Source organism: Pseudopipra pipra, chromosome 4 (assembly GCF_036250125.1).
Source record: "Pseudopipra pipra isolate bDixPip1 chromosome 4, bDixPip1.hap1, whole genome shotgun sequence".
Taxonomy (NCBI): domain Eukaryota; kingdom Metazoa; phylum Chordata; class Aves; order Passeriformes; family Pipridae; genus Pseudopipra; species Pseudopipra pipra.
In genome coordinates this window covers 25831003-25853279 of record NC_087552.1, presented here as the reverse complement: position 1 = coordinate 25853279, position 22277 = coordinate 25831003, and the positions used below count along the sequence as shown (strand labels likewise).

Genomic DNA, 22277 nt, shown 5'->3' with positions numbered 1-22277 from the left:
TTCAGCAAGGTTTGTCTTAGTTTAACTGGTTTGGTTTTGATTTCAGAGGAAACCAAATTAGTTGAATACAAAAGTATCCTGATAAAAGATGGAAGTACATACAGGGCTTTATATAATAACAGCCTGCTGCAATGGGCTGTGGATTTTAGAGCCTGAAAAAAGAAATCTAAAAACAGGCTTTTGCATTTCACAATAACTTCTTCACCAAACCCAAGAATTGGGGCTTGGTGTTCAATATACCTCTCTAAGTGAAGACTGAGTATAAGACACCTAATATTACACATTTTTATCTATTTTCAATGTTATATACTAATATGTTTATGCTTTGCTTATCCGTTGAAATAAGACCACCATGAAGCATTAATACATTAGAGGTTATACCATGGTTCTGTTACACACTCTGTAAAAGCAGGCATTGAACACATAATCACATTCTAATCTGCCATCTTTTGTTGCAAGGCAAGAGGTTTTGGTACCTGGAACTACAACAGTTACAAAAAGAGGAGGAATGATCTACCTTAGTTCTGCTGCTGTTGCAAGAGCCCTTATGTGAGAACAGCTTTCTGACTTGCTTTCTGCTTCAGCACTGTGGTGATCAGCTTTGGCAACAGCTCTGGGACTTCCCACCTGCCTAACAATGGGTCAAATGAAATGCTGTTAAGGAATGGCTGAAATCTGCCTCAGTAAAACTGTCTAAAACTGTAGCATGGATCAGATTTTTGTTTTTAAACTGATGGATACAGTCTTTCATGGGAGAATAAAGCACTTTAGAATAATTAGAAGTCTAGCAGTTAGGTAAGTAGCAATTATTTACCTGCATCTGAAATTAAGCCACATCACAGCAAAGTTCTGACTTGCCTAAATAATAATTCTGAATGGGGAACAGCTCAGCTCTGCATCCATAGTTCTGTCATTTAACCCATTCATCCCATGAGAGTTCCCATTACAAAAAGTAGCAACTACAGTGCAAGTGAACTTGGATGAAGCAAATTGGTGTTTCCTCCCAAGAGCTCATGAACAATCAACACAGGGGCCTGAAACAAAGGGATAATGTTTGTGGCTGACCTGCTCAGTAGTTTAGTTTTTATACAGTCAGGAACTGCAGCACTCCACCTAGGATGCTGTATGAAACTCTCCAGCTGTTTGTCTGGGGTTTGTCTGAGCTGGGCTACTTTGCATAAGACTAACAAGCTGCCCACGCAGGCAGTCTGCACAGGCCAGACCTTCAGTTACCATAACTAAACACTGCTATGCTGCCTGCCTGAATATACATTCACAAAGAATGAATTTGGTATCTTTTTTCTCCCCCATTGCAGTGCACTCAAATTTGTTGCTGAAAAGCAAAATAAAACACGGCTTCTCAGCAGAACAAAATCAAACAGAAAAGTGCACTTCTGTCACTTGAAACAGTGACAGTTTTATAACTGCATGTTCATACAAAAAAGGCTTAGTTGTAGAAAGTCAATTTATTGTTGAAATAAACGACTTATTTACAGAGATAGGTACTTTACAGTTTTACAAAGCAGACAAAATTCTTTTCAGAATAAGGTATTGAAACAGTGACAAATTCTGCACTGTCTAAATGTAGTTTATTCCATAAAGAAATCTACAGCAATCATTAAACTATATCATACCAATCACATAATAAATGCTGCCCCTTGCAACTACAATGGTATAAAAAGACTTATTATCAGTCAGGATCTAAGGGATTAAACATCTGCTATACTTCTTTCTTCTTGAGTATTAGTGGACCTACATTATCTCCTGTTAATTCATTGTGCTTGTTGTGGGAGCCATCACAGACAGGGAACTGAAAGAAAACAGACGTGAGGAATTAGAGTAACTCTGTACAGCAATTGCAAGGTGATTTTTGTACTTCTTCCTATACCAAGAGCACTTTGATAATGTTGCTAGTTCCTCCTATTATGTCCTGTTTCAATATCAAACTCTCTGTCTCCTATCAGACAGAGGACATGTGATACTACGGAAAACAAACACTGTTAATGGGTCACTAGATTTGTGAGGTCCTAAAATAGCTGTTCTTAGACGCAAAGTTAGGGATGAACCCTTTTCCATGACAGAACAGCAAGCAGAGCAACCATCACAGCTACAAATGGTTTAAAATTTATTGTGGAAATGGTCTGAATAGATTTAATCATTTGCAACCAGAAAGTACTTTTTTAAGAAAAGCTGAAATACTTGGCTGAAGTGATTAGTCCAAAGTGAGAATAGTTGAGCAAGTTTCTTCAGTTCAGGGCAGATTTTTTTGTTGTTGTTAAAACGGGAAAGCATTCAGTCCAGAGAGGACAAAACCAGAGTGCAGTCAGGACATTCAAAATTGAATCAGGAAATTCAAACTGAAGCTAGATGAAAAATGCTTATTTAACATCTGGTTGATATCAGGGATAGACTAACCAAACCAGTCATTGACTGCTCTGGACTTGATGGGGATATGCTCTCTCTCACCAACACTGGCCCAGTCTTACTTTCACTCTAATATGAACAACTTTCTAAGCATTGTTTTTTTGCAAAATAAGAGTAGTTATCTTCTAATTATTTGCAATGTATTTCAAAATAGTAAACAAAGCCTGGTTGGTTTTATTCTGCTCACACATGGTCACTCTAAATGTTTCTAGAAAAGACCTACTGCATTTCTTTTAAGTTTCTACAGTTTCTTTCTGCATGTAGATAGGTGTATGTGGAGAAAAAATAAGAATTGTGCCATTCTGCAAAACTCAGGAACATGTCCCACCTCCAGAGAAAAGCAACAGGTCAACATTAACCACCAAAGCACTGATAAAAACATGCAAGTTTCAGTCTCTAATCCTACAGGAGCACAATGTCTTACCGTCTTAGAACGCCAACACCTGCAGTAAGCTTTAGTGAGGCACAGATCTTCAATGTTTATTTCATTCACTACTTTGGGATTTTCCTTCTGGATCTTAAGGTTAATCAAGCTATCCTTCTGCTGCTTCTTCTTGGGGAGGAAGGGACGAACAGCGAGGTAACCAAGCAGGGCCAGCACGCCCAGGAAAGGCAACAATCGCAGCCATTCTGAAACTAAAGACAGGTGGGATTTAGATTGGCACTTAAGTTTAGTGCAGTGTCAGCTACTTTTAAAATGGCTTAGGCTGAGGGTAGGGAATGGAGATGCTCAGTCAGCAAGGCTCTGAGGGCAAGCAAGACTCCGTGGGTAAATCTTATGAAGAAAGAAGAGACAGATTAAATCCTGCGGTTTACAAGAGGCAAAGTAAAAATCTGACTCCTAGAACTTCATCTAAATTTTAAGACTCTAGAAGATGATTCAGTGAAAGAGAATAAATCAAAAATAAATAAAAGATTTATTGGAATGGGGAACCCTAAAATTACAGGGGTTCTGCTCTCCTGCAGTAAACCAGCACTTGTACTAGCAAATTGGGTATGACTGCATGTGGTAAGTATATTCAGTGCAGGTATCTTAACATTCTGTAAAGGAAAAATGATTCAATACATTTTGTAATTGAGTTTTTATTTGCTTATTTCAGGTTTTGCTGTTCTTGGAAGTTTTTATCATTTTTTTTTGTTCCAAGTTTATTTACAAACTGTTGGTAGAAATTACACAGATTATTAGGCAAACACTAGCAAAACCTTTACCAATCTTTTTGGATTTCTTTTTCAGACCTCTCCTCAGGGATCTGCAAAAGTTTCTACAACTCAGAGAAAGAGACTTGAAATCAGTAACTCAAGTCGCAGGAAATTACTTTTTACCATAGTAAGAAACCTCTTTTAAGTACAGGTAAAAGATACAAGTATCCACTGCAGGCTTGGCTGCCTTGCTATATAATTATAAATCTTCTAGGTATACTGGTGAGAGAAGACTTACTGAACTTGTTAAGAAATTTATCAATACTTTGCATATGATCTACATATATTGAAGGTGGATCCACTTTTCCAGCAAAACATGCTGTGACAATACTCCAGTGTAATTTAAATACCATGGTGAAATAAAGGTTGATAGCATTTTTCTGAATTTCTGGAGAATATATTAAATCTAAACACTCACACAGAAGAGAGTTTAAAAATACTTTAAAAAAAGCAAAAGAAAGAAGTATAATAAGCTGGAGCACAAACAGCTGCATAAGCACTTTGTAATACAACACTGTAATAAAGTTACTCTTCTAAATTATTTAGGATCAGAACATAGCAAAATTTTGGTTTGCAGTTTGTTTTTTGAAATTAAGATGCATGAGAAAATGCAATAGAGCAAGCTAAGGATGCTAGGTGGGTTGTAGCTCTCAGAAAATACATTATTGTGTATAGCTTGATTTTATTTAAACTAATAGAGCACACACTTATGCTAATACTTTTCTAGCTGGAATACAGTGGATTTTTCTTAAGAAATTGATTTTTCTGGAAGTACACCATGTGATGAAAATACTTTGTGGGACTAATTTTATGTTCTTTGCGTTTTCTATAGCCTTTGACATTACAGCCACACTTAGTGCATTTATCTGGAAATGCTTTATAGCTGCAAAAATCCTAAAGGCACTGCAAGAACTTTCAGTAATCACTTCACTGAAGTTTTGGGTCCCTCACTACAACAAAGACATTGAGGTGCTGCAGTGAGTCCAGAGAAGGGCAATGGAGCACAGGTGTGATGAGGAGCATCTGAGGGAGCCAGGGGTGTTTAGCCTGGGGAAGACGAGGCTCAGGGGTGACCTTATTGCACTCTACGGCTGCCTGAAAGGAGGTTGTACCCATGTGGAGATAGGCCTCTTCTCCCAGGTAACAAGTGACAGGATGGGTGGAAATGGCCTCATGTTGTGCTGGGGGAGGTTTAGATTGAATATTAGGAAAAATTTCTTCACTGAAAGTGTGGTCAGACATTGAAACAGGCTGCTGAGGGAAGTGGTGGACTCCTCATCTCTAGAAATGTTCTCAGAGACTTTGGTTTAGGGGTATGGTTTAGCACTGAATATGGAAGTGCTGAGTTAAAGGTTGGACTCAGTGATCTCAGACTCAATGATCTTAGAGGTCTTTTCCAGTTTTAATGGTTCTATGATCTCAATATAGCTCGAAACTCCCTGATACAACATCAAAATCAGGAGTCGTGGGAGACTCATAACCAGATGGGTTCATCCAAATGAAACAAGAACATGATAGCTGTAACCTCTGAGAAGGGAAATTAGAAACAAACATGGATAAGAAGTACAAGGATATTATTTATAATAGTTATTATTTAACATTTTTACCATGCTAACTACTGATAAATAGTTGTCCCCACTAGCCAATGATTTCTTTGCTTATTTCTAATCTGGGAGTCTCTGGAAAGCCCTCAATTACACCAATGTGTACACTAATCATAAAGAGACTTGTTATTGCTAAAAGACTACTAGAAGTTCATGTGTTTAAACTGAAAAATCAACATCATCTTGCTTCTAGGGCAAGAGGTACAAGATACTGTGACAAAGTAAAAAAAGTAAGAGACCTTTGGGCTGGGTGGGCAGCAGTGAAAGAAAAGCTTCACCCAAACTAATGCAATTATGCCTTCCTACAACTGTAAGCTGCTCTGTGTTTTTAAAGCCATTCATACCTTTCTGAAGCAGATGTAAGGCAATTCACAAGACTGTTTATTTTCACAGCTGACAACTCAAAATTCAGCAATTACATTGATTCTGGAGATCCTTTATCAGTTCTGCTGCATGGGAAGAGACAGCCTTTGGAGACAGAAATGAAGAGTAGTATATCGAAGAGGTTAGTCTTCTAACTTGTGTTAGACAGAGACTGATCCCAAAGAAAAGTTCTGGAAAGTATCAGAGACCAGAGAATTCCAAGAAGCTGAGGCCATGGACCATAGGCCACAGTTACATTTTCAAGGAGAGGTTGTTGTAATTTTTAGTCCAACAGTAACAAGTCCAACAACATAAGAAACACATTGTGAACTGAAAGGGACAGGCCAGACACTAAGAGTCAAATCAAAGCAGGTGTTCCCTGCTTGTCTTCCATCAACTACTCCTTTGATATTTTCACTCTGATTTATGTTTCAGCTGATTTCAGTGGAAATGATCCTATGCAGACCCAAGACCAGCCTCTTACAGTAACAGCTCAAATGCAAACCAAAATCTTAACAAGTATCAGCTACTAGACAAAATGAAGATTTGAACTGTTATTGTATATTCTCTAAAGTGATTAAATTCTTCAGGCAAATTAAAATTACTAACTAATTACATTTTCCTCAGAACTAATAAGCAGATGTATGCTAACTGTTCAGTTGTTTGCTCTTCTGAGGTGAATGTTTGTACCATTTTAATGACATCTTCAAAGATGAAAAGCAATGCTAGCATGAGACAACACTGTTCATTTGACTGAACTTGAGAAGGGAAGGCTAAAGCAGCTATGACAGAACACTGAAAGAGGCCTCTGAACAGCAGCAGCATGATAACTTAGATATCCACTTTCAAACCCAAGGTCAAACATTCTTTCCTTCCTCCCTCATTGCATTTACCTCCAGGAGTTATGCATTAGATGTTAACAGTCTTTCTCTTCAAGCAAGCAGGTTTTCATTCTGTTTTGGTAAGGTCACAACAAACAATAAGTGACAAGATTTTTAATCAGCACATCATAACACACACCTACAAAAAAAAAAAAGGTGCTCCTTATAGTTTTGGTTTGTTGTTTCTACAACTGATGTGCTGCAGGAACTGAGGTTGCATCTGCCTGGAAGATAATGAAAGTTTATAGAAGCAATAAAAGAGCTAACAAGCAAAGGACTGCACTGTTCCAAATCTAGGATCTGACCTGCCTTTGCAAACAAGGTCTATGCTAGCAAGTGTTTTATACTGCTGGTCCCTAGAGATGCCATGAAAGGACAAATACTAATACACTTTAAATGTTTTTACATCTATATTATTTCTCACTTTCCAAAAAGAAGCAAAGAAAAATGCTTGAAATTTTTGATATGCCATTTGCCAAAGAATATACTCTGTAATTTGTAGTAGTAGTAAACACAAAAGAGAATATTAATCTAATCTTCTCTATTGTCTAACAGTCTTTCACTATTGGTAATTCACTGCAAAATAACCCTGGGATTGGGAATCCCCTGCTCTTAGATACTTATGACTTTAGGACAGGACAGCAAAGAGAAGAGGCAGCATTTGCTGAAGCAATCATTTTCCCACGTGAAACTTAAGACTGACAGCAGCTCTGAGTGCATGTACGCACAAGACTCTTCAATGAGCAATGACGTTTGAATGACTTCCAATAACCTTTAAGCACTAAGAGATGATATTTTTTTAATTTAGGTGCCTAGGATGAGGTGTCCTACGATTTCCTTTTCGAAAGTCTCACTATGTTGCGTTTACCCTGTGTCATTACTTTAAGCGCCTTGTACAGTTTTGCTTTTTTTTCTTCCATTTTCATTCACATCCACCCTAAGAGATGTATAAGCATGTACAAGATGTATAAGAATGGCAGTAGACACTATTCTAGCTTACTGTTAAAAAAAAAAAAGAAAAATTGTAAAAATGTTATTTCTATAGCTATGTAGTTTTAATTATACCTTCATTTCCCGTTTTTACAGTCCTGTCAAAAAAAAATCACTGAGGCAAGGAACTTTTTCAGGTATGCTCATTAAATACTACCAGTTCTCAAAGCAATTTCTGACTTGGTCCTTCTTTTACCCTTGTTTAGTATTTTTGGGACTGACATTTCCCATGTTTCATCTCCACTTAAGGTATCAGTTGTTTGCTTCTTGCCCTCCCTCCAAATTCAAGAAAGTACCTGTCAGTGCAGTAAATAATATGACAGCAGAACATTCTCCCCCACTGATCACTCTATGAAAAACAAACAAACAAACAAGTCCTGACGGCTTTTCAGAATGTTTTCTCAGAGGTTTTCAGAATAAATTGTATTACTACTATGTATTGTGAATAAATACAGACTGCACAAATAATGCTGTTACAGAAATACATGTTTGGAAAAATGAAGCAATAAGAAACAAAAGTATTACCAAGCTTAAAAACTTGCGGTCAAAAAGGCAATGACTTAAGTAGAAAACTGACAAATGCTAGGAATAGGCAAATCTGTGTTGTTCTGTAGCTTATTTTATCCCCTTCCTCCCATCTTTGTAGGAGCTGAATTTCTCTATTTGGTAAATATAATTAACAGTTTTTCAAATGAAAGAGTAGTGGTGGAAAAAGAAGAACTGTTCATTCAAAAGAGGTTTGCTTGTCCTGAGAAAGATAATGGGATTTACAGTTTAAAAGCAGCATAAACATGCTGGGGAAAAAAAAGTACTCAAACCTGGCTTTAAATAAATTGTGTGCCCGTTCTAAATTTAACAATTTTCCATCACTATTATAGTCACAGATACCTTAGTGCTGCAAGATACAAGATTGACTCTGCCCTTTGAAAACTTTTTCTACTTCCAGTGAGTTTCTGCTGAGAGCATTCCTCTTATTTATTACCACCGAACTAATCTTGTCACTTGACACTGCCTGAGGTCCTGCCTGTATTACTGCAGCCGAGCCTGGGCTCTGGGAGCCAGTTTTCAGAGCACTGGAGAGCGCTGAACACCCAGAACACTCGCCAGTATTCAGTTTTCTTTCTTGTTCGCTGTGACAGGGCTACGATCAACGAACTGGTATTTTCACTCCTTTACCCAGAAAATACTTACGAAAAATATTAAGTCGAAAGAAAAAAAACCCAAACCCACTAACTTTGTGTGTGTAGCAAGCTCCCAGAATGAGATTTTTTTTTGTTGTTTGAACGGGGTACAAAGGCCGTCTTCAACTTGCGAGGCAGAGGACGAGGCCACGTTTCGGGCCTCCAGCTAAAATCCCATTCCCTGTAGCCGCACGGCCTCTGGCTCGCCGGTGTCGGCACCGAGAGGAATTTTTAAGCACAGCGCCAACATTTCACTCCATCGCTGCACTTTTTCCTGACGGGTCCCACCTCCCTCCCAGGGCACCCAAACCTCCTGTCTGTCGGGTCGTTCCGCTGCTGAGACAATTTAAGGTTTGGGGTTCCCCGTTCCGCGACGGAGACAGCGCGCGATGCCCGGCGCGAGGGGCGGGAGCGGGAGCCCGGGCAGGACCGACCGCGCCGCCGGGCGGGAAGGGGGTCCCGCTCCCCCCGTTCACCTGTGAGGCGGATGAAGCCGCCGACGCTCTCGGGCAGCGGCAGGCGCTTGAGGTAGGCGGGCAGCTGGACCTTGACGATGCGGGCCAGGGTCTCCAGCACCATGTCTGGAATGTGCCTCCGCGCGCCGCCACGGGATGCTCCCGCCGCGCACGCGCCCAGGGGCGGTGCCGCGCACGCGCCCGGGAGGCCGGCCCCGTTCTTCACGCGGGTGCCGCCAGGGGGCGCTGCCGCCGGAGAGGGGGGCGGGAGCGCTCCCGCCGCCAGGGGGCGCGCGGGCGGGAAGGGAAGGGAAGGGAAGGGAAGGGAAGGGAAGGGAAGGGAAGGGAAGGGAAGGGAAGGGAAGGGAAGGGAAGGGAAGGGAAGGGAAGGGAGCATGGCTTGAATAATACGTGCCTTATGATTTACAGGCTGTATTTAATTACCTGTCATCACCCTTGCTGCGTTCAGGTTGCATTCCACATTGAAGGTCTTACAAATATTTTGAAGTAAAAAGACTGAAGATTTTTCTTCTTGTGGATGAGGTAGGACAGCGTGAGCGCTGACAGGTTTAATGCTACAGGGAGAGATGCACCCATCTTGTCTTTGGCAATAGTTTGCACAGAATAAGTCCTCTCTCCACCTTTGATTTCATTTCATTTCACTTTTATGCCAAGGAGACTGGTCATTTTTTGGCATAGAAAATGCCCCCTGTATAGCCAGGTGAAATAATGTGAAGTATGCAGCCATTCTGAGTCAATTTAGCCAATCCATCCAGATCTGGATACTCTAGCATTAATCCCTTGGTCATGACACCACCATTTGATTCAAGATGCTTTGCTGCCACTGTGAGTGAATCTATCAACTGCTAACAGCATATAGCACAGAGCACAAGCAGGAAAGCTGAAGCAGCCCAATCCTAGAAGACCTGTCTCCTTCCTTACATGATCGTGACTGAAGCACCATTCTCTGTCCTCCCTCAGTGTACTGAAACCATGTACTGAAACCACACCATATCTGCCCATATCAACAATGCACTTTTCCTGCTTGCCCAGAATTGGTATTCAAGAAGTTTTGGGGTAGGGTAATAGGGTTCCACAAGACAATGGAAGAATAATTTTAGGTATTTCTTGAGTCACATGAACCCACTGCTCTGTCTTTGGCTGAAAGTACTCAGCAGTCATGTTTATCTTTTATTGACTAGGATGTACAACCCTAGTGCTAGATCTCTTTCACTAGTTTGCTTTAATGATCAATTCCAAACAATCTTAACCAAAAGTTAAAATCACTGTAGAGAACTAAAGCAAAGCAAACAAACAAACAAACAAAAAACCCTACCAAAACCAAATACTGGAAGCTAGGTTTAAGACAAGCAAATCCAACTTATTTGTGCTTCTGGCCTGAATATTACTTTTCTACCTGTGACCCTACATTAACATTTCCCGATGAATCATCATCTTTAGCTAGTGGGAATATTCCTGTGATCTCACAGTATCTAAGTTCCCTACCTCACCTAAATTTATCCATGTAATGAATACATCTGTTATCCTAAGATGATTCCTTCTTGTTTAGGCAAATGCCTGCTGTTAGACAGGGTAATGAAAGAGTAAAACATTTGGTCATTCCTGTAAAGATTACACATCAGATGTTGTGATGTAACCTTGTTTGTGAAACTTTCTGGGGAAAGAATACATAAAGCTGAAGGTACATAAGGTAAATCCTCTAGTTCTGAATCAAACAACTTCACACTGAAGTTGAGAGCCTCTGTTCTTCCCTCCTCCTCCCCCCTTTCTTCTGCTCTTCCAGCCTTCTCTGGATGCTAGCTGTGACACTGGGAGCACAGCTGACATTTCAGGGAAGATCCTGAATCCCACTGTGCAGCCTTTGATCAGTGCTGCACTCAGCACACTGCGAGTCGATCTGCACATGTGGCAGAGAGGAACTGCTCTTGCTGCTCCTTGTCTGTCCGTGGAGGTATCAGCTGACATGAGTCATGGACACATTTGGCATATAAAAGTCTGAGAGTCATAGATTATGAGAAGCCTATAAAAAAAATGAGAATGAGATTCTTAACTGAAGGAGAGGCAAAAAAATCTTCTTTAGAAGTCCAGTTTAAACTGGAGCTCAGGAGATGCATGTTCACCCTGCAATTTGGTTGCAGACTTCCTGTTTGATTTAAGGTGGAAAATGTAAGCTACAGGCTTGCTCAGTCCTGCAGGAAAGAGCAGGGTTTTACACAGTAACACAGGGACCACATTATGGGGTCAGAACTTATTATCAGTCAACATCAGGAGGTTTAGTAGGCTGGTGTGATATCTTCCTTCTGTTACACGTGTTTAACACCCTATGTGGACATTCTTATTCCAGAGGCAGACTGCTACTTCAGGATTTTATCAGCATGCTTTTCAACTCAAATATCAGTACTGTTTGGTATCTGGAAAATTTTCTAGGTTTTTTGGGGGAGAGTAACATGCAACAATTCATTCCTGCATATTTAGCTTCTGTTTGTGAACTGTTAAAAAGTAGAGATTGCCTCTGCTTATGTGTTTTGTGCTAAATTTGGCCACTGAAATTCTGGTATTGGGAGGATATATAGGAGTTGCAGTAATAAAAATAACAGCACAAAAAGCCAATTATAGTTACCTGAACAGAACCTAGGTCACCCATACTGATTTCACCACTAAGTATCCTCTATCACTGGGATTTTCATCTAGCAAGAACATTACAGGTAAAATGGAGCTTACATGAAGAGAGCTGCATAGTTAGGGCTAGCTCATGTCTTTGACATTTGGAATTCCCAAAACATAGCCCAGATGAGAACCAGCCCAATTAACTTACTACTGTGCATGCTTTGATAACAATTGTAGAGAAGTTCGTGGTGCAGAATTGAAAGAATTGAAAAGAATTGAAAAAGAATTGCAGAATTGAAAAGAATCCAGTTGTGTTCCTTCTTTTGCTACCCTTCAAAAATTGCTTAATTTCCCTCTGCCTTTAATTCTGCTGTAAAATGAGATGATACTTACTGGTCTGTCTAGAACACTAAGATTTGCAAAGGAAAAGAACATTTGTAAATTATATATATTTCTTTTATTTTACCAAGTACACGTCAGTAAGGATAAAAGATGAAAGGTTCTGAGGCAGCAGACACACAATTCTTCCATCTGTAGAAGAAGCCTAAGTAGCACAGTAATTTGCTCAGCACTCTTTCATGGTAATGAGCTTTCCTGTCAACAGGATATCTTGTGTTGTTAAAACCATTTTCTTGGAATTGGTATTGCCATTTTCCAAACTGAGCACCTGGAATAATATCTGCAGCAGGCAAAACTACTATTGTTAACTAAAAACTATCCTGCCACCACATTGCTGGCTCCTGTGATCAGCAAACACAAGCCTCCATCTAGGAGGAAGCCAGATCTCCCCTTTTCTATTTGAATCATTTCACAATGGGTTATGATTAGCTGCTGTTCCTGCTGTATGCAAGGATCTCTCTTCTCCACTTCCCCAAAAGCAAGCAAAATCATTGCACCCCAGAAGAGCTGTAGGAACTGTGATTCATTTCATGCACTGTCTCTGTCAGCTAGTTATGCAGCACTGTCAACACCCAACTATTAAATAATTGAATCTCAAAAATGAAGGAGACTGGCTTAAAATTGAACATAAGACCATGTATTTATATACTGTTACTTTTCTCTTGTTTATGCTTAAGAACATTGCAAGCAAGTTGCAATTGCATTGCCTGCAGGTTAGGTTTTCACTTTGTATTTTTACATCCAGAGGCTTAGATGCCTACAGAAGAAAGCTGAGATTGACGTGCTTTCACTTGGTTCTGAGACTTGGCACCTTAAGAGGCTTCTGCTGGTGTTTATTGAAAATAGCTACTTGTTTATGGTGGGCAAAGTGTTCCAGAGAAAAATAAGGAAACAAATCATATTCATAACAGAACCAATGGGGTAATTTTGTGATAGCATAATGTTCATATTATAAAATTACTCCTAAACGAGCATGGTATTACTTTCTAATCTAACTAATGCCCAAGAATTTTACCATGTAAGAATTATGTTTTGAAAGCAGGTGCTATCATGATTGCCTAAGTAAGTGCAGTGTCCTACTAACAGCATGTTATTGTTGAATTTTAAAATTCCCTATGGCTTAGAACAGCATTTATTGTTGCAGATTGTAGAGAATTAGTTTCTGAAAAGAATGGAAACAAGAATATAAAGAAAAATTGCATGATTTCTAAGAATTGGATCAAGTTCCAACATGGCAACTTCGTGCATGAGAGAACAGAGCAGTAGACTCCGTTTTTATTTATTCAAGGAAAATGCCATGCTTTGATCTCTCAGCCACAGGTTTAACATTTTAATTCCTTTTTCTGACTGCTACTGCTGGGGAGTGGGAAATGTTACCCATGAGCTGGGTATAAAACAAAGTTGAAGAAAACCCCAACGCAAGAAAGAATAGGTATATTGAGTGCTAACTTTCCAGAGATTTCCACGTAATGTTCAGTTACTTTCTACACATTTTATGGATTTTTCCAAGCTGGAGCCATCTTTTTATGCAGTGATTAGCATTGGTCCACAGTAGTGGTTTCTACAGCTACTGTAACAGTTACAGAAATAGCACAAGATGAAACTACGAATATCCACTTGGTTATGCAAAGTTGAACCTGGATTTATTTAAAGCACAGAAAGCAACAAGTTGTATGACATGAAACTATTGCAAGCATCATCAGTCAAGTAACCCTAATGATGCACAAGAAAGTACACAGTAAATATAATATTGCGATGAGTTTTAAATTTTGAACCATTCCATGAATCATTCAGTTTTTCCATCCACGTTAGGTAGCTGATCTGCTATGTACTGCTCATGAGGATCCAGACTGATCTGATTGCTGGTCGCATACAGACTTGCATAGATTTGGAACTTTATTGGCTTCCAGGGAGTTGCTATTTCAAAGTTTTACTCAAATCAGAACAAGTATCCTTAGGATTCACTAATGTGCTCATAAGAGACCAGATATGTTATTGATTTGTGACAGGTTCTGCCTGGTTTGTTGCAATAAACCAGACTTCAAAATCCCCAGATTGTCCCCTGGGAGGAAGCTGCAGTGATGGAAAACAGATACATCCTCCCCTTCACTAGAGGACCTACAGAGGACAAAGCTGACATAATCTAGGAAGTACTCGCTGCTAAATGAACAGATGTGAAATAAACCCACTATCAAAACACTACAAGCTGCTCTCATGATGGGAATTCTGGGGAAAAGAAGCTATATATGTGTCATCATATTCTCAGCAGCAGACCACTCACCATTCCTTTTTAAACTGCATTGATCAGTGAGGACTGCGTATCCTTGACCAGGTAACTAAAAGTATATGTATTCCCTTAATACTTTACTCCCTTGGTGTAATAGCTGTCATTGAAAGATATTTCCTTCATTTTGGAAGGCAAAGGTGAGAATGCTACAAGACTGATTCCTGTGACGCAATGTGCATTCATTGGCAGTGGCTAATTATAGCACAGAAAAACTACCAGCTTCCCCTGCCGAGGACAGAGTACACGGTCTCTGCTGCAGGACTGCACTCTGCTCTTAAGTTCTTCCCATGTCATGATCCCCACTGACACTGCAGTAAAACAGCAATTTTGTCATTCCTTCTGAGGCTGCTGTGCAACAACAGCGCTGAGGAGATTTCTGAGCCTGGCTCCCCTTTCCAAGGTTAGCGAAGTCTGGCAGTGACAGTAAGCCATACTCATTCTCCGTCATCTCACAAAAATAAAGAGGAGCTAAAAAAACCCAAACTCAAAACAGTGTGCCTCTTCAATTTCAGACAAGTATATGTCCAACAGATGGAGACGTAAGCAAGAAAAAAGTGGCTATCTTGGTTCCAAGACAATGACATGGAATAGTACTACAGTTGCTAAATAAGATTCATATAGCCTCATTTATGCCTATCTTAGTAATGCTTTTCCTTTTCTCTATTTTTCCAGACACTCCCCATCCTCTGGACTGAAAGTCACCTAAAGCACAGGGCACTTCTAGATCGATGTAGTTGTCTATTCCCTAGATTTGTAAGTTACTTCCTCACTTACTTTTCAAGATATTTCCAAAATGGTGTATAAACTCTGTACTCCACCACAGTGCACGGAGCTGTAAAGTCTGTAACTAATTTTTTTTTTTTAAAAAAGTTGCTTTTTCTGCTGATTAAAGGGGGGAAAAGTAACTAAAACAAAAAGTAGAATATAAACATATCACCTCAAAGTTTATAAAACTTACTTTACAGGAAATGTAAGCTTAGTGACTGTGAAAGGTACATGATAATTAAGAGGCATTTATCTTGAACAACATGCTAGGAGAATGCTTTTGGGAACTAGGAAAAGATCCTAGTGCCTCTTTTTTAAAACCAGAATGTATTTTATTGAAACTTAGTCTTGTCATTGTGTCTGTAGTTAATTTATTAAGACACTTGATAACATTTTAAAACATTTAATTCCCAATGAGGAATTAAATTATTTTTGTTCAGGTTTTTTTTACACTTTTATGCAAGTTATTTTGACAGTTTCAGAGACAAAAATGTTATGATTATTCAGAAAACAAGTACCGTAGAAACAGATGCTGCACATAGTCCCTCAAATTGCCCATCCAATATGATTTCATACTGTCAAATATCCTGACTGATGTACAGGTAAGTGCATCATTTAGTCTCCAAGTACCTGAGTTCTTCATCTCTGTTTGCAGCAGTGTTTTTCTAATATGGGAGCTAAATAGAGATCATAAAATCATTTAACATAAGCCACCAAATAGTCAGGAAGTATTAAGAAATTATCTTTTTTGCTGTTACCTTGAATTTAAATCATTATGACTGAGAAAATTAGTATCTTGGATCCCACTACCAACTCCTTAAGTGAGTACTTTTCACCAAAAAAAAAAAAAGTTCTCATTGTCTCTATAAAAAAACCCCAAACATCTATCACTTATAAAAGTGACAAATCTCTGTAATATTTCTTGGAAGACTGGAAAGCATGCTTGACCTTGAAGAATAAAAATCAGTACAGAAGTCAGGTTGCCTTTGCTTTATAATTTGCAAACCTGTCAACAACTTGCCAACACCTGACCATGTTTCATGACTACTGTGTGTGTCACAACCCACTGTCTCTGAAATATTGCCCTGATCCATCCCCCTAACCATAATGATGAAATAACTGGCTAATTTCAGTATAGGTGACTTAGGGTCACCAACAATATTTCCCAAGTTACAATATGACTGCAAACAAGAATAGTATTCTTTCCTTCTAAGAGACATATTTGGCTGGATATTTGAAGTATAAGCAAGCTCTTGGACACCTCTTGGTTAACTGGGACATACCAAAAACTGAAAAGACTGGCCAAATCTTTAAAGATGAGGTTGCTCAGAAGTCTAGAAATAAAAGTGAAAAGACTCCTAGTACCACATGATAGTTGGCCAGTTAAATCCATTGTCTAAATAAACAGCATGTATTCCTGACAGTTCAAAGACAAACAGAACAAACAAACAAGAACTCCTGAAGTATTTCTGTGGACTTTCTTATTTTCTTAAAGCATTATTTTAAATTAAGTCAATACAGCATCAAACAATTACAACACTGCAATCTACAAGACTGTACTAATTTCCCCAAGGAAATATAGCATTATTTTGTATAAAACACAATGGGGGGGGGAAAGAAAAACAAAGAATGAGAAGGCAAAAAAGTGCCTCTTTTTGGAGAGAAAGTCAACCTGCTACCTCTGCTGAAGTGTAGTGTTTATTTAACTACAAATATGCAAACATTTTTACCATCCGGAGTGCCTCAGAAGGAGGAGGAATGGCCAGGAAAGATAGTTTGCTGCAGGCCATTTGTGACACCAATGGTACTATGGCTCCTAACTCAGCAAGTGTCCCTGTCCCATGTCTTCTGGAAACACTGGCTGATCTCTGTAGGGAAATCTACTGAGGTAAAAGGCAGTTTATACTTCAGTGTATGAAGTACACCATCAGTGTCCTGATTAGCTCAGGCTAATTCCCTGTAACTGTAGTCAAACAATGAAAATTGTACTTTGCATGTAGCAAGGCAGGTGAATGGAAGCCTGCACTTCAAATCAATGATTACAGCATGTTGTAAAGTCTGATCAGCCTTGCCCCTGGCTAGGGAGCCTGTGAAAAAGGTTAGCTGGCCTGTATGAATAACTACCTTTAAGCCTTAACATTTTATCTGAACTAGCAACCTTATATAGGGTATAGTGTACACTGGTCAAATCATTTGCTAAACACAAACACTCCTCAAAGGTTGTGGTTTGCATCCTGGAATGAGCACTGGAGGAGCAACTGTATTAGGATGGTTCAAATCTGACTAGTAATCAATTACATCAAAGTAATAAAAATAGACATATCTTGAAAGCGCTCCAGAGAGTCCTTTGATGTCTCCTTTAGTAAACACAATAGGCCAAATTAGGTACTGCTGAAAACTGCTGTAAGAGCTTGGTCATCTTCGGTAACACTGGAACTCCTACAGACTTAACATGCAGTCTGAAGTAGCTTGAGGGGACAAAAAGCAGGTATAACAAGGAAGAGCAACCACCTCCAAAGAGATGGGCTAAAGTAGGTCACCATTACACACCTTTTTGACAAGGTCTCCAACTGATGTACCCTGGTCTTCTGAAACTGATAAAACTCTGAGTTGTTCCAGAGAGGGGTTCTGCCTGCTGAATTCAGCCTGTTTTACGTTATTTTAGCAACTGTGACTAATTGCTCGGCCCTTCACATCCTTATTTTAAGCTATTTTGCCATGTAGGTTTATATTATCTATGTTTATTCAGGCATGTAAAGAATTCATACAAAAGAAGAAAACAGAGGTAGGTAGTAACTACATGACAGCAAAACTTTTCAGTTTTCAAATTTGGCATTGTAATTACACCATACACACGCTCATCTGACTTTCATGCTTCAATATCCATACAGCTGAATCAGCACAGAAAATAAATGTTCTTGTTGACAAAAACTGCTGATGATTTGACAGGAATATATTTTTCACCTAGATCAAATCGCAGTTTTTCTGGGAAAAATCCAAATACTTTGTATGAATACTAATAAATAACCTGTAGCAATTTTCAAAGATTTTGTCGTTTATCTGTGTGAAAAAAGCATAATGAATTTTATGTTGCCATAAGTTTATTCTTGTAAAATATCTCTTTCCATAAGGATTTCAAGAGAAGAGAAAAATCTTCTTTAACTGGAAGAAAACTATGTTGTCACTATGAAGCAAAAAAGCTGCTAAACAATGAAATGCTAAACAAAATCTTGAAGACCAGAAGATTTTGTTGGGGGCTTCGGTCTCTTTATCTTAGTATAAGTTACTGAAATGTTCTATCCTCTTGTGAATCCCATATGACCTTGTGCAGTCCATGAAACCTTAGCATATCATTATTCAATAAAGCACTCCAGCTTTTCACTGGGAGTCATATGTGGACTTAAACATTAGATCTTCCAACTCCCTATACAGAGCAGCAACAACTTAAAATGGATTAATGTAGGGACTCAGCATTTTGCCCCATGACCTAGCAGTGAGACAAAAAGCACTACTATACAAAGGAAATGTGGATTAGCTTGGGAATTGTTTCAGTGAGAATGTCAGAGAAGCTGTCAAAGAAACAATGGGAGATGAAGAATTGCCAAGTTAGAATATTAAGACAAAAAGTTACCTTTTATCTAGTATTTCTTAGAAAGCTAACTGCTGCCTAATGCATTGACCTTGGGTTTCACTCCAGATGTGAAAGGGTTTTGCTACCTCCTCTTCCTAACATAATGGTCCCAGATGCAACTGAGCACGCACTACAAAGGCTGTAACTGTGCCTTCTTGTGCTTCTTGAAGGGGAGAAGCCCTCAGCTACAAGGAAGGGCTGCTGGCCTTTGGAATTTAAAACACAGATCAGGTGGAATCCAATGTCATCCCAAAACTTGTTTTTCTTCCACTGTCTTGTAATGGTTGGCAAATTCAGCCTTTCTATTTATTGTGTTTTAAAAAAGCCAATGAAAGAGTCTTATTTTATCAGCTTTCTCCTGTGATCTTATTCTTGTGGTATCTACTGAATCAAAAGTGTCCCCAATAAGGTGAGTTTTGCTCAGATTAAAGAGGGATTTGACTGCAAGCTTGATTTACGATAATTAAAGGAAAAACAAGTTGGACAGGATGCTGGAGAGAAAATTGAGGCTCAGTAATACATGCAAACAGGGAGAAGCTGCTGCTGCTGCTGCTGCTGTTGTTGTTGTTGTTCATCTTACTGCTTTGTTTTCCTGCAGCAGAAGTGTTGTGTTTCGTCTTAACCAAACAGGAACTAATGACAATCTGCTGGATGGACTAGAAGGATATCTTGTGTCTGCTGACTTAATTTTTTTTTTTCTCTCCTAAAATGGAAAATCTTTTCAGAAAAAATCTGCATCTTGTTTCCCCCTTTCCTCTCATATATATGAAGCATCCTGTATGGAATGCTGCTTCGCGTGCAGGATGCTTGGTTGCTCCACCTGTTTTAAAGACAGGTAGAATAGCATGCTCAAAATGTAAAACTGGCTGGTTTCAGGCAAGCAGAAGTGAAAAAACCCACACTGATGTGCAAGTAAACTACGTTAACCTTTTAACTTAAAAGGCTGGGCTGCTTTTCCCTCAAGTCCCCTTGGTGCTGAGAGGCGGTGCTATAACAGTGTATCAAGGCATTCATGCTTGTTCTGCTGGACCATCAGGAAGCAGCTGAGATGGACTTGGCAAATTCAGCCTTTGGAGGCTGTTGACTGCTTGGCTGCACAGGGCTCTCCAACACCATACTTGAAAAAGCAAACAAAATTCAAAGACTAAGTTCAGGTGAGCTGATCTGCTCTCAGTATTTTTGTGCAACCTGTTTATTACTGTGCCACACCTACTGAGCTATTTTGCATAATAAACCTCTGAAAATCTAACCCAGCTCCACTACCATATGAGGATTAGACATGGTAATACATCTCTTCAGCCACTTCTGAGGATTGGCTTCTAAAATCAAATTCAAATGAAGCAAACCCAAATAGTTCCACAAGTTGCAACACTCATATTCAGTACCCATCATCTGTGCCTCTTGCATTTTATATTACTATAGGAGGTATCTGTGCAAGTAGCGTTAGAGTACACCTGCTGCATATGGTAAAGGTGAGAAACTCTTCGTCTATGGCACATTGACATATTCAGGTTTTGAGGCCTTACTTGCTCAAGTATTCCTAATGAAATAAAAAATCTATTTGGGTTTATTTATTTCCAGATCCTGAGGAGAAAATACATGATTTTTACCTCACAATTTGAGGAAAAAGAGATGAGGGTGAGAAATATAATGTTCTCCAAGCAGGACTGTGTGCTGAGATGTACAGAAATGGCCACAGAACTGTGAGTGCTCGTCTTGTTTTTCATTCCTACCCAAGTTATAATTTTTTTATTCTTTTTCTCAAGTGCATTTAAAGGTAAGTATTTAAACTGACAGATTTGGGTTTTTTTTAAAAATGACCAGCAAGTGTAATAAAGTGTTTGTCTAAACAAGCATATTAAACCAAAATATGCAAACCTGTTTCTGAGCAATAGCTATAAACAAGAGCTATCCAATAAATTTTAAAGTCTCCTTGGGGTCAAATGCTAGTAGAGATACTGATTTAACACACAACAAAACTTGATTTACCAGATTAACAATTCCTGTTGTCTTAAATTAGCAGAGAAAATTATACACTGTCAACAGTATGTTTGTGCTGTTCTTCCTTCCTTTCATTATACAACAAAATGCAAATCGCAAGTCAGATCAAAAATCTTAATATAAAGTCCTATTAAAGGTCATTAATCTCAAATAATCATTAAAATGAAATAATAAATAAGTCTTAATACAAAATGTATAACTGGAATAGTGTCGAGTACCTAAAATCTCCTGAGATGACAAACAATAATGAAGTTCAGAAAGTTTGTAAGCAATTTACAAGGCAGAGGAAGATGTCTGTGACAAAAAGATTTGGAGCAGTTTAAATAGGACCCGTAATCCAAATCGGGCAAGGAACAGCAAGGTGTTCTTCAGCAATATTCTTGATTAAGATGATAAGAATGAAAATGAAATAGTTTGGAATTACACTTCCTGAACATGCTGTTCAGTACAATCAAAATAATAAGCAGAAAATGAAGACTACACAAGGAAGTTGCTAGGAATGGTTTAAGTGATCACAGAAAGATAACTGGGCTTTACAGTATGAGGCATTGTTTTCTCTCTAGCCTGTACGTGACATGAGTGTTAAAAAAACTATGTCCTGCTACAGTACTATTTTAAAAATAATACAAAACCCCATTGCTCCCCTAATTCACTGCTGGCTATTGTCAAGCTTCATACTGAAAATATTGTTACAGAGTCAGATTTCCTGAATATGCTGCCTTCTCCAGACCAATAATAACTAGCATCTTAGATAGCAAGAAATATAACACTAGTGCACTATAACAAATGCAAACTAAGTTCAGTGCAAAGAATTCAGCTAATTATGTGTACATCCTCCCTGGACAGCAAATGCCATGTTTGGCACTGCAATATATCCTATCATTACAGCAGAAGGGCAGTCTGGCAATCTTTCTCTGCTTATTGCTTCACAGAAGTGGAGTAGGACTCATTCCTTATGGGTAAATCTGCACAATTTATTACTGTGAGAAAAAAGCACCTGGCTGAGAGTTATTTGTTGACCCATGCTGCACGAAATAAAAAGTCTCCAAGGAGCTGCAACCATTGCAGACGGTATCACTGCAAATTAAGTAATTATTCCTCACCACACTTTACAGCTATCTGAAAGGACGTTGTAGTGAGGTAGGGCCTGATCATTTTTACCATGCTAGCAGTGAGAGAACCAGAGGAAATGGCTTTAAGATGAGACAAGGGACATCCAGATTAGATATCAGAAAATGATTTCTCACTGTTAGGGTGGTCAGGCATTGGGATAGGTTGCCCAGGGAAGTGGTAGAATCACCATGTCTGGAGGTGTTCAGGAGGCATCTGGGTCTGACCCTGGGTGATAATCCAATGGTTATGGGGTTACGGTGGCAGTGGACAGTTGGGCCGGATGATCTTAAAGGTCTCCTCCAACCTTGGTGATTCCAAGAGTCTAATTGATGAATCTGACTCTTGTGCTCACAGT

At 39.1% G+C, this 22277-nt stretch overlaps 1 protein-coding gene and 1 long non-coding RNA gene across 2 annotated transcripts; one reads left to right on the top strand and one right to left on the bottom strand.

The window, feature by feature from the left end:
* Window positions 1-1447: 1447 nt before the first annotated feature.
* On the bottom strand, window positions 1448-9286 carry CISD2 (CDGSH iron sulfur domain 2). Its single transcript, XM_064652022.1, has 3 exons — window positions 9120-9286; window positions 2849-3060; window positions 1448-1810 (listed from the first exon to the last, which is right to left on the bottom strand). The coding sequence occupies exons 1-3, from the start codon at window positions 9220-9222 to the stop codon at window positions 1721-1723; spliced, it is 405 nt and encodes a 134-aa protein (XP_064508092.1). The 5' UTR covers window positions 9223-9286; the 3' UTR covers window positions 1448-1720.
* On the top strand, window positions 3056-8146 carry LOC135412986 (uncharacterized). The gene is made up of 2 exons (XR_010430060.1): window positions 3056-4764; window positions 5622-8146. It is a non-coding gene; the product is annotated as an uncharacterized LOC135412986 (long non-coding RNA).
* Window positions 9287-22277: the final 12991 nt, after the last annotated feature.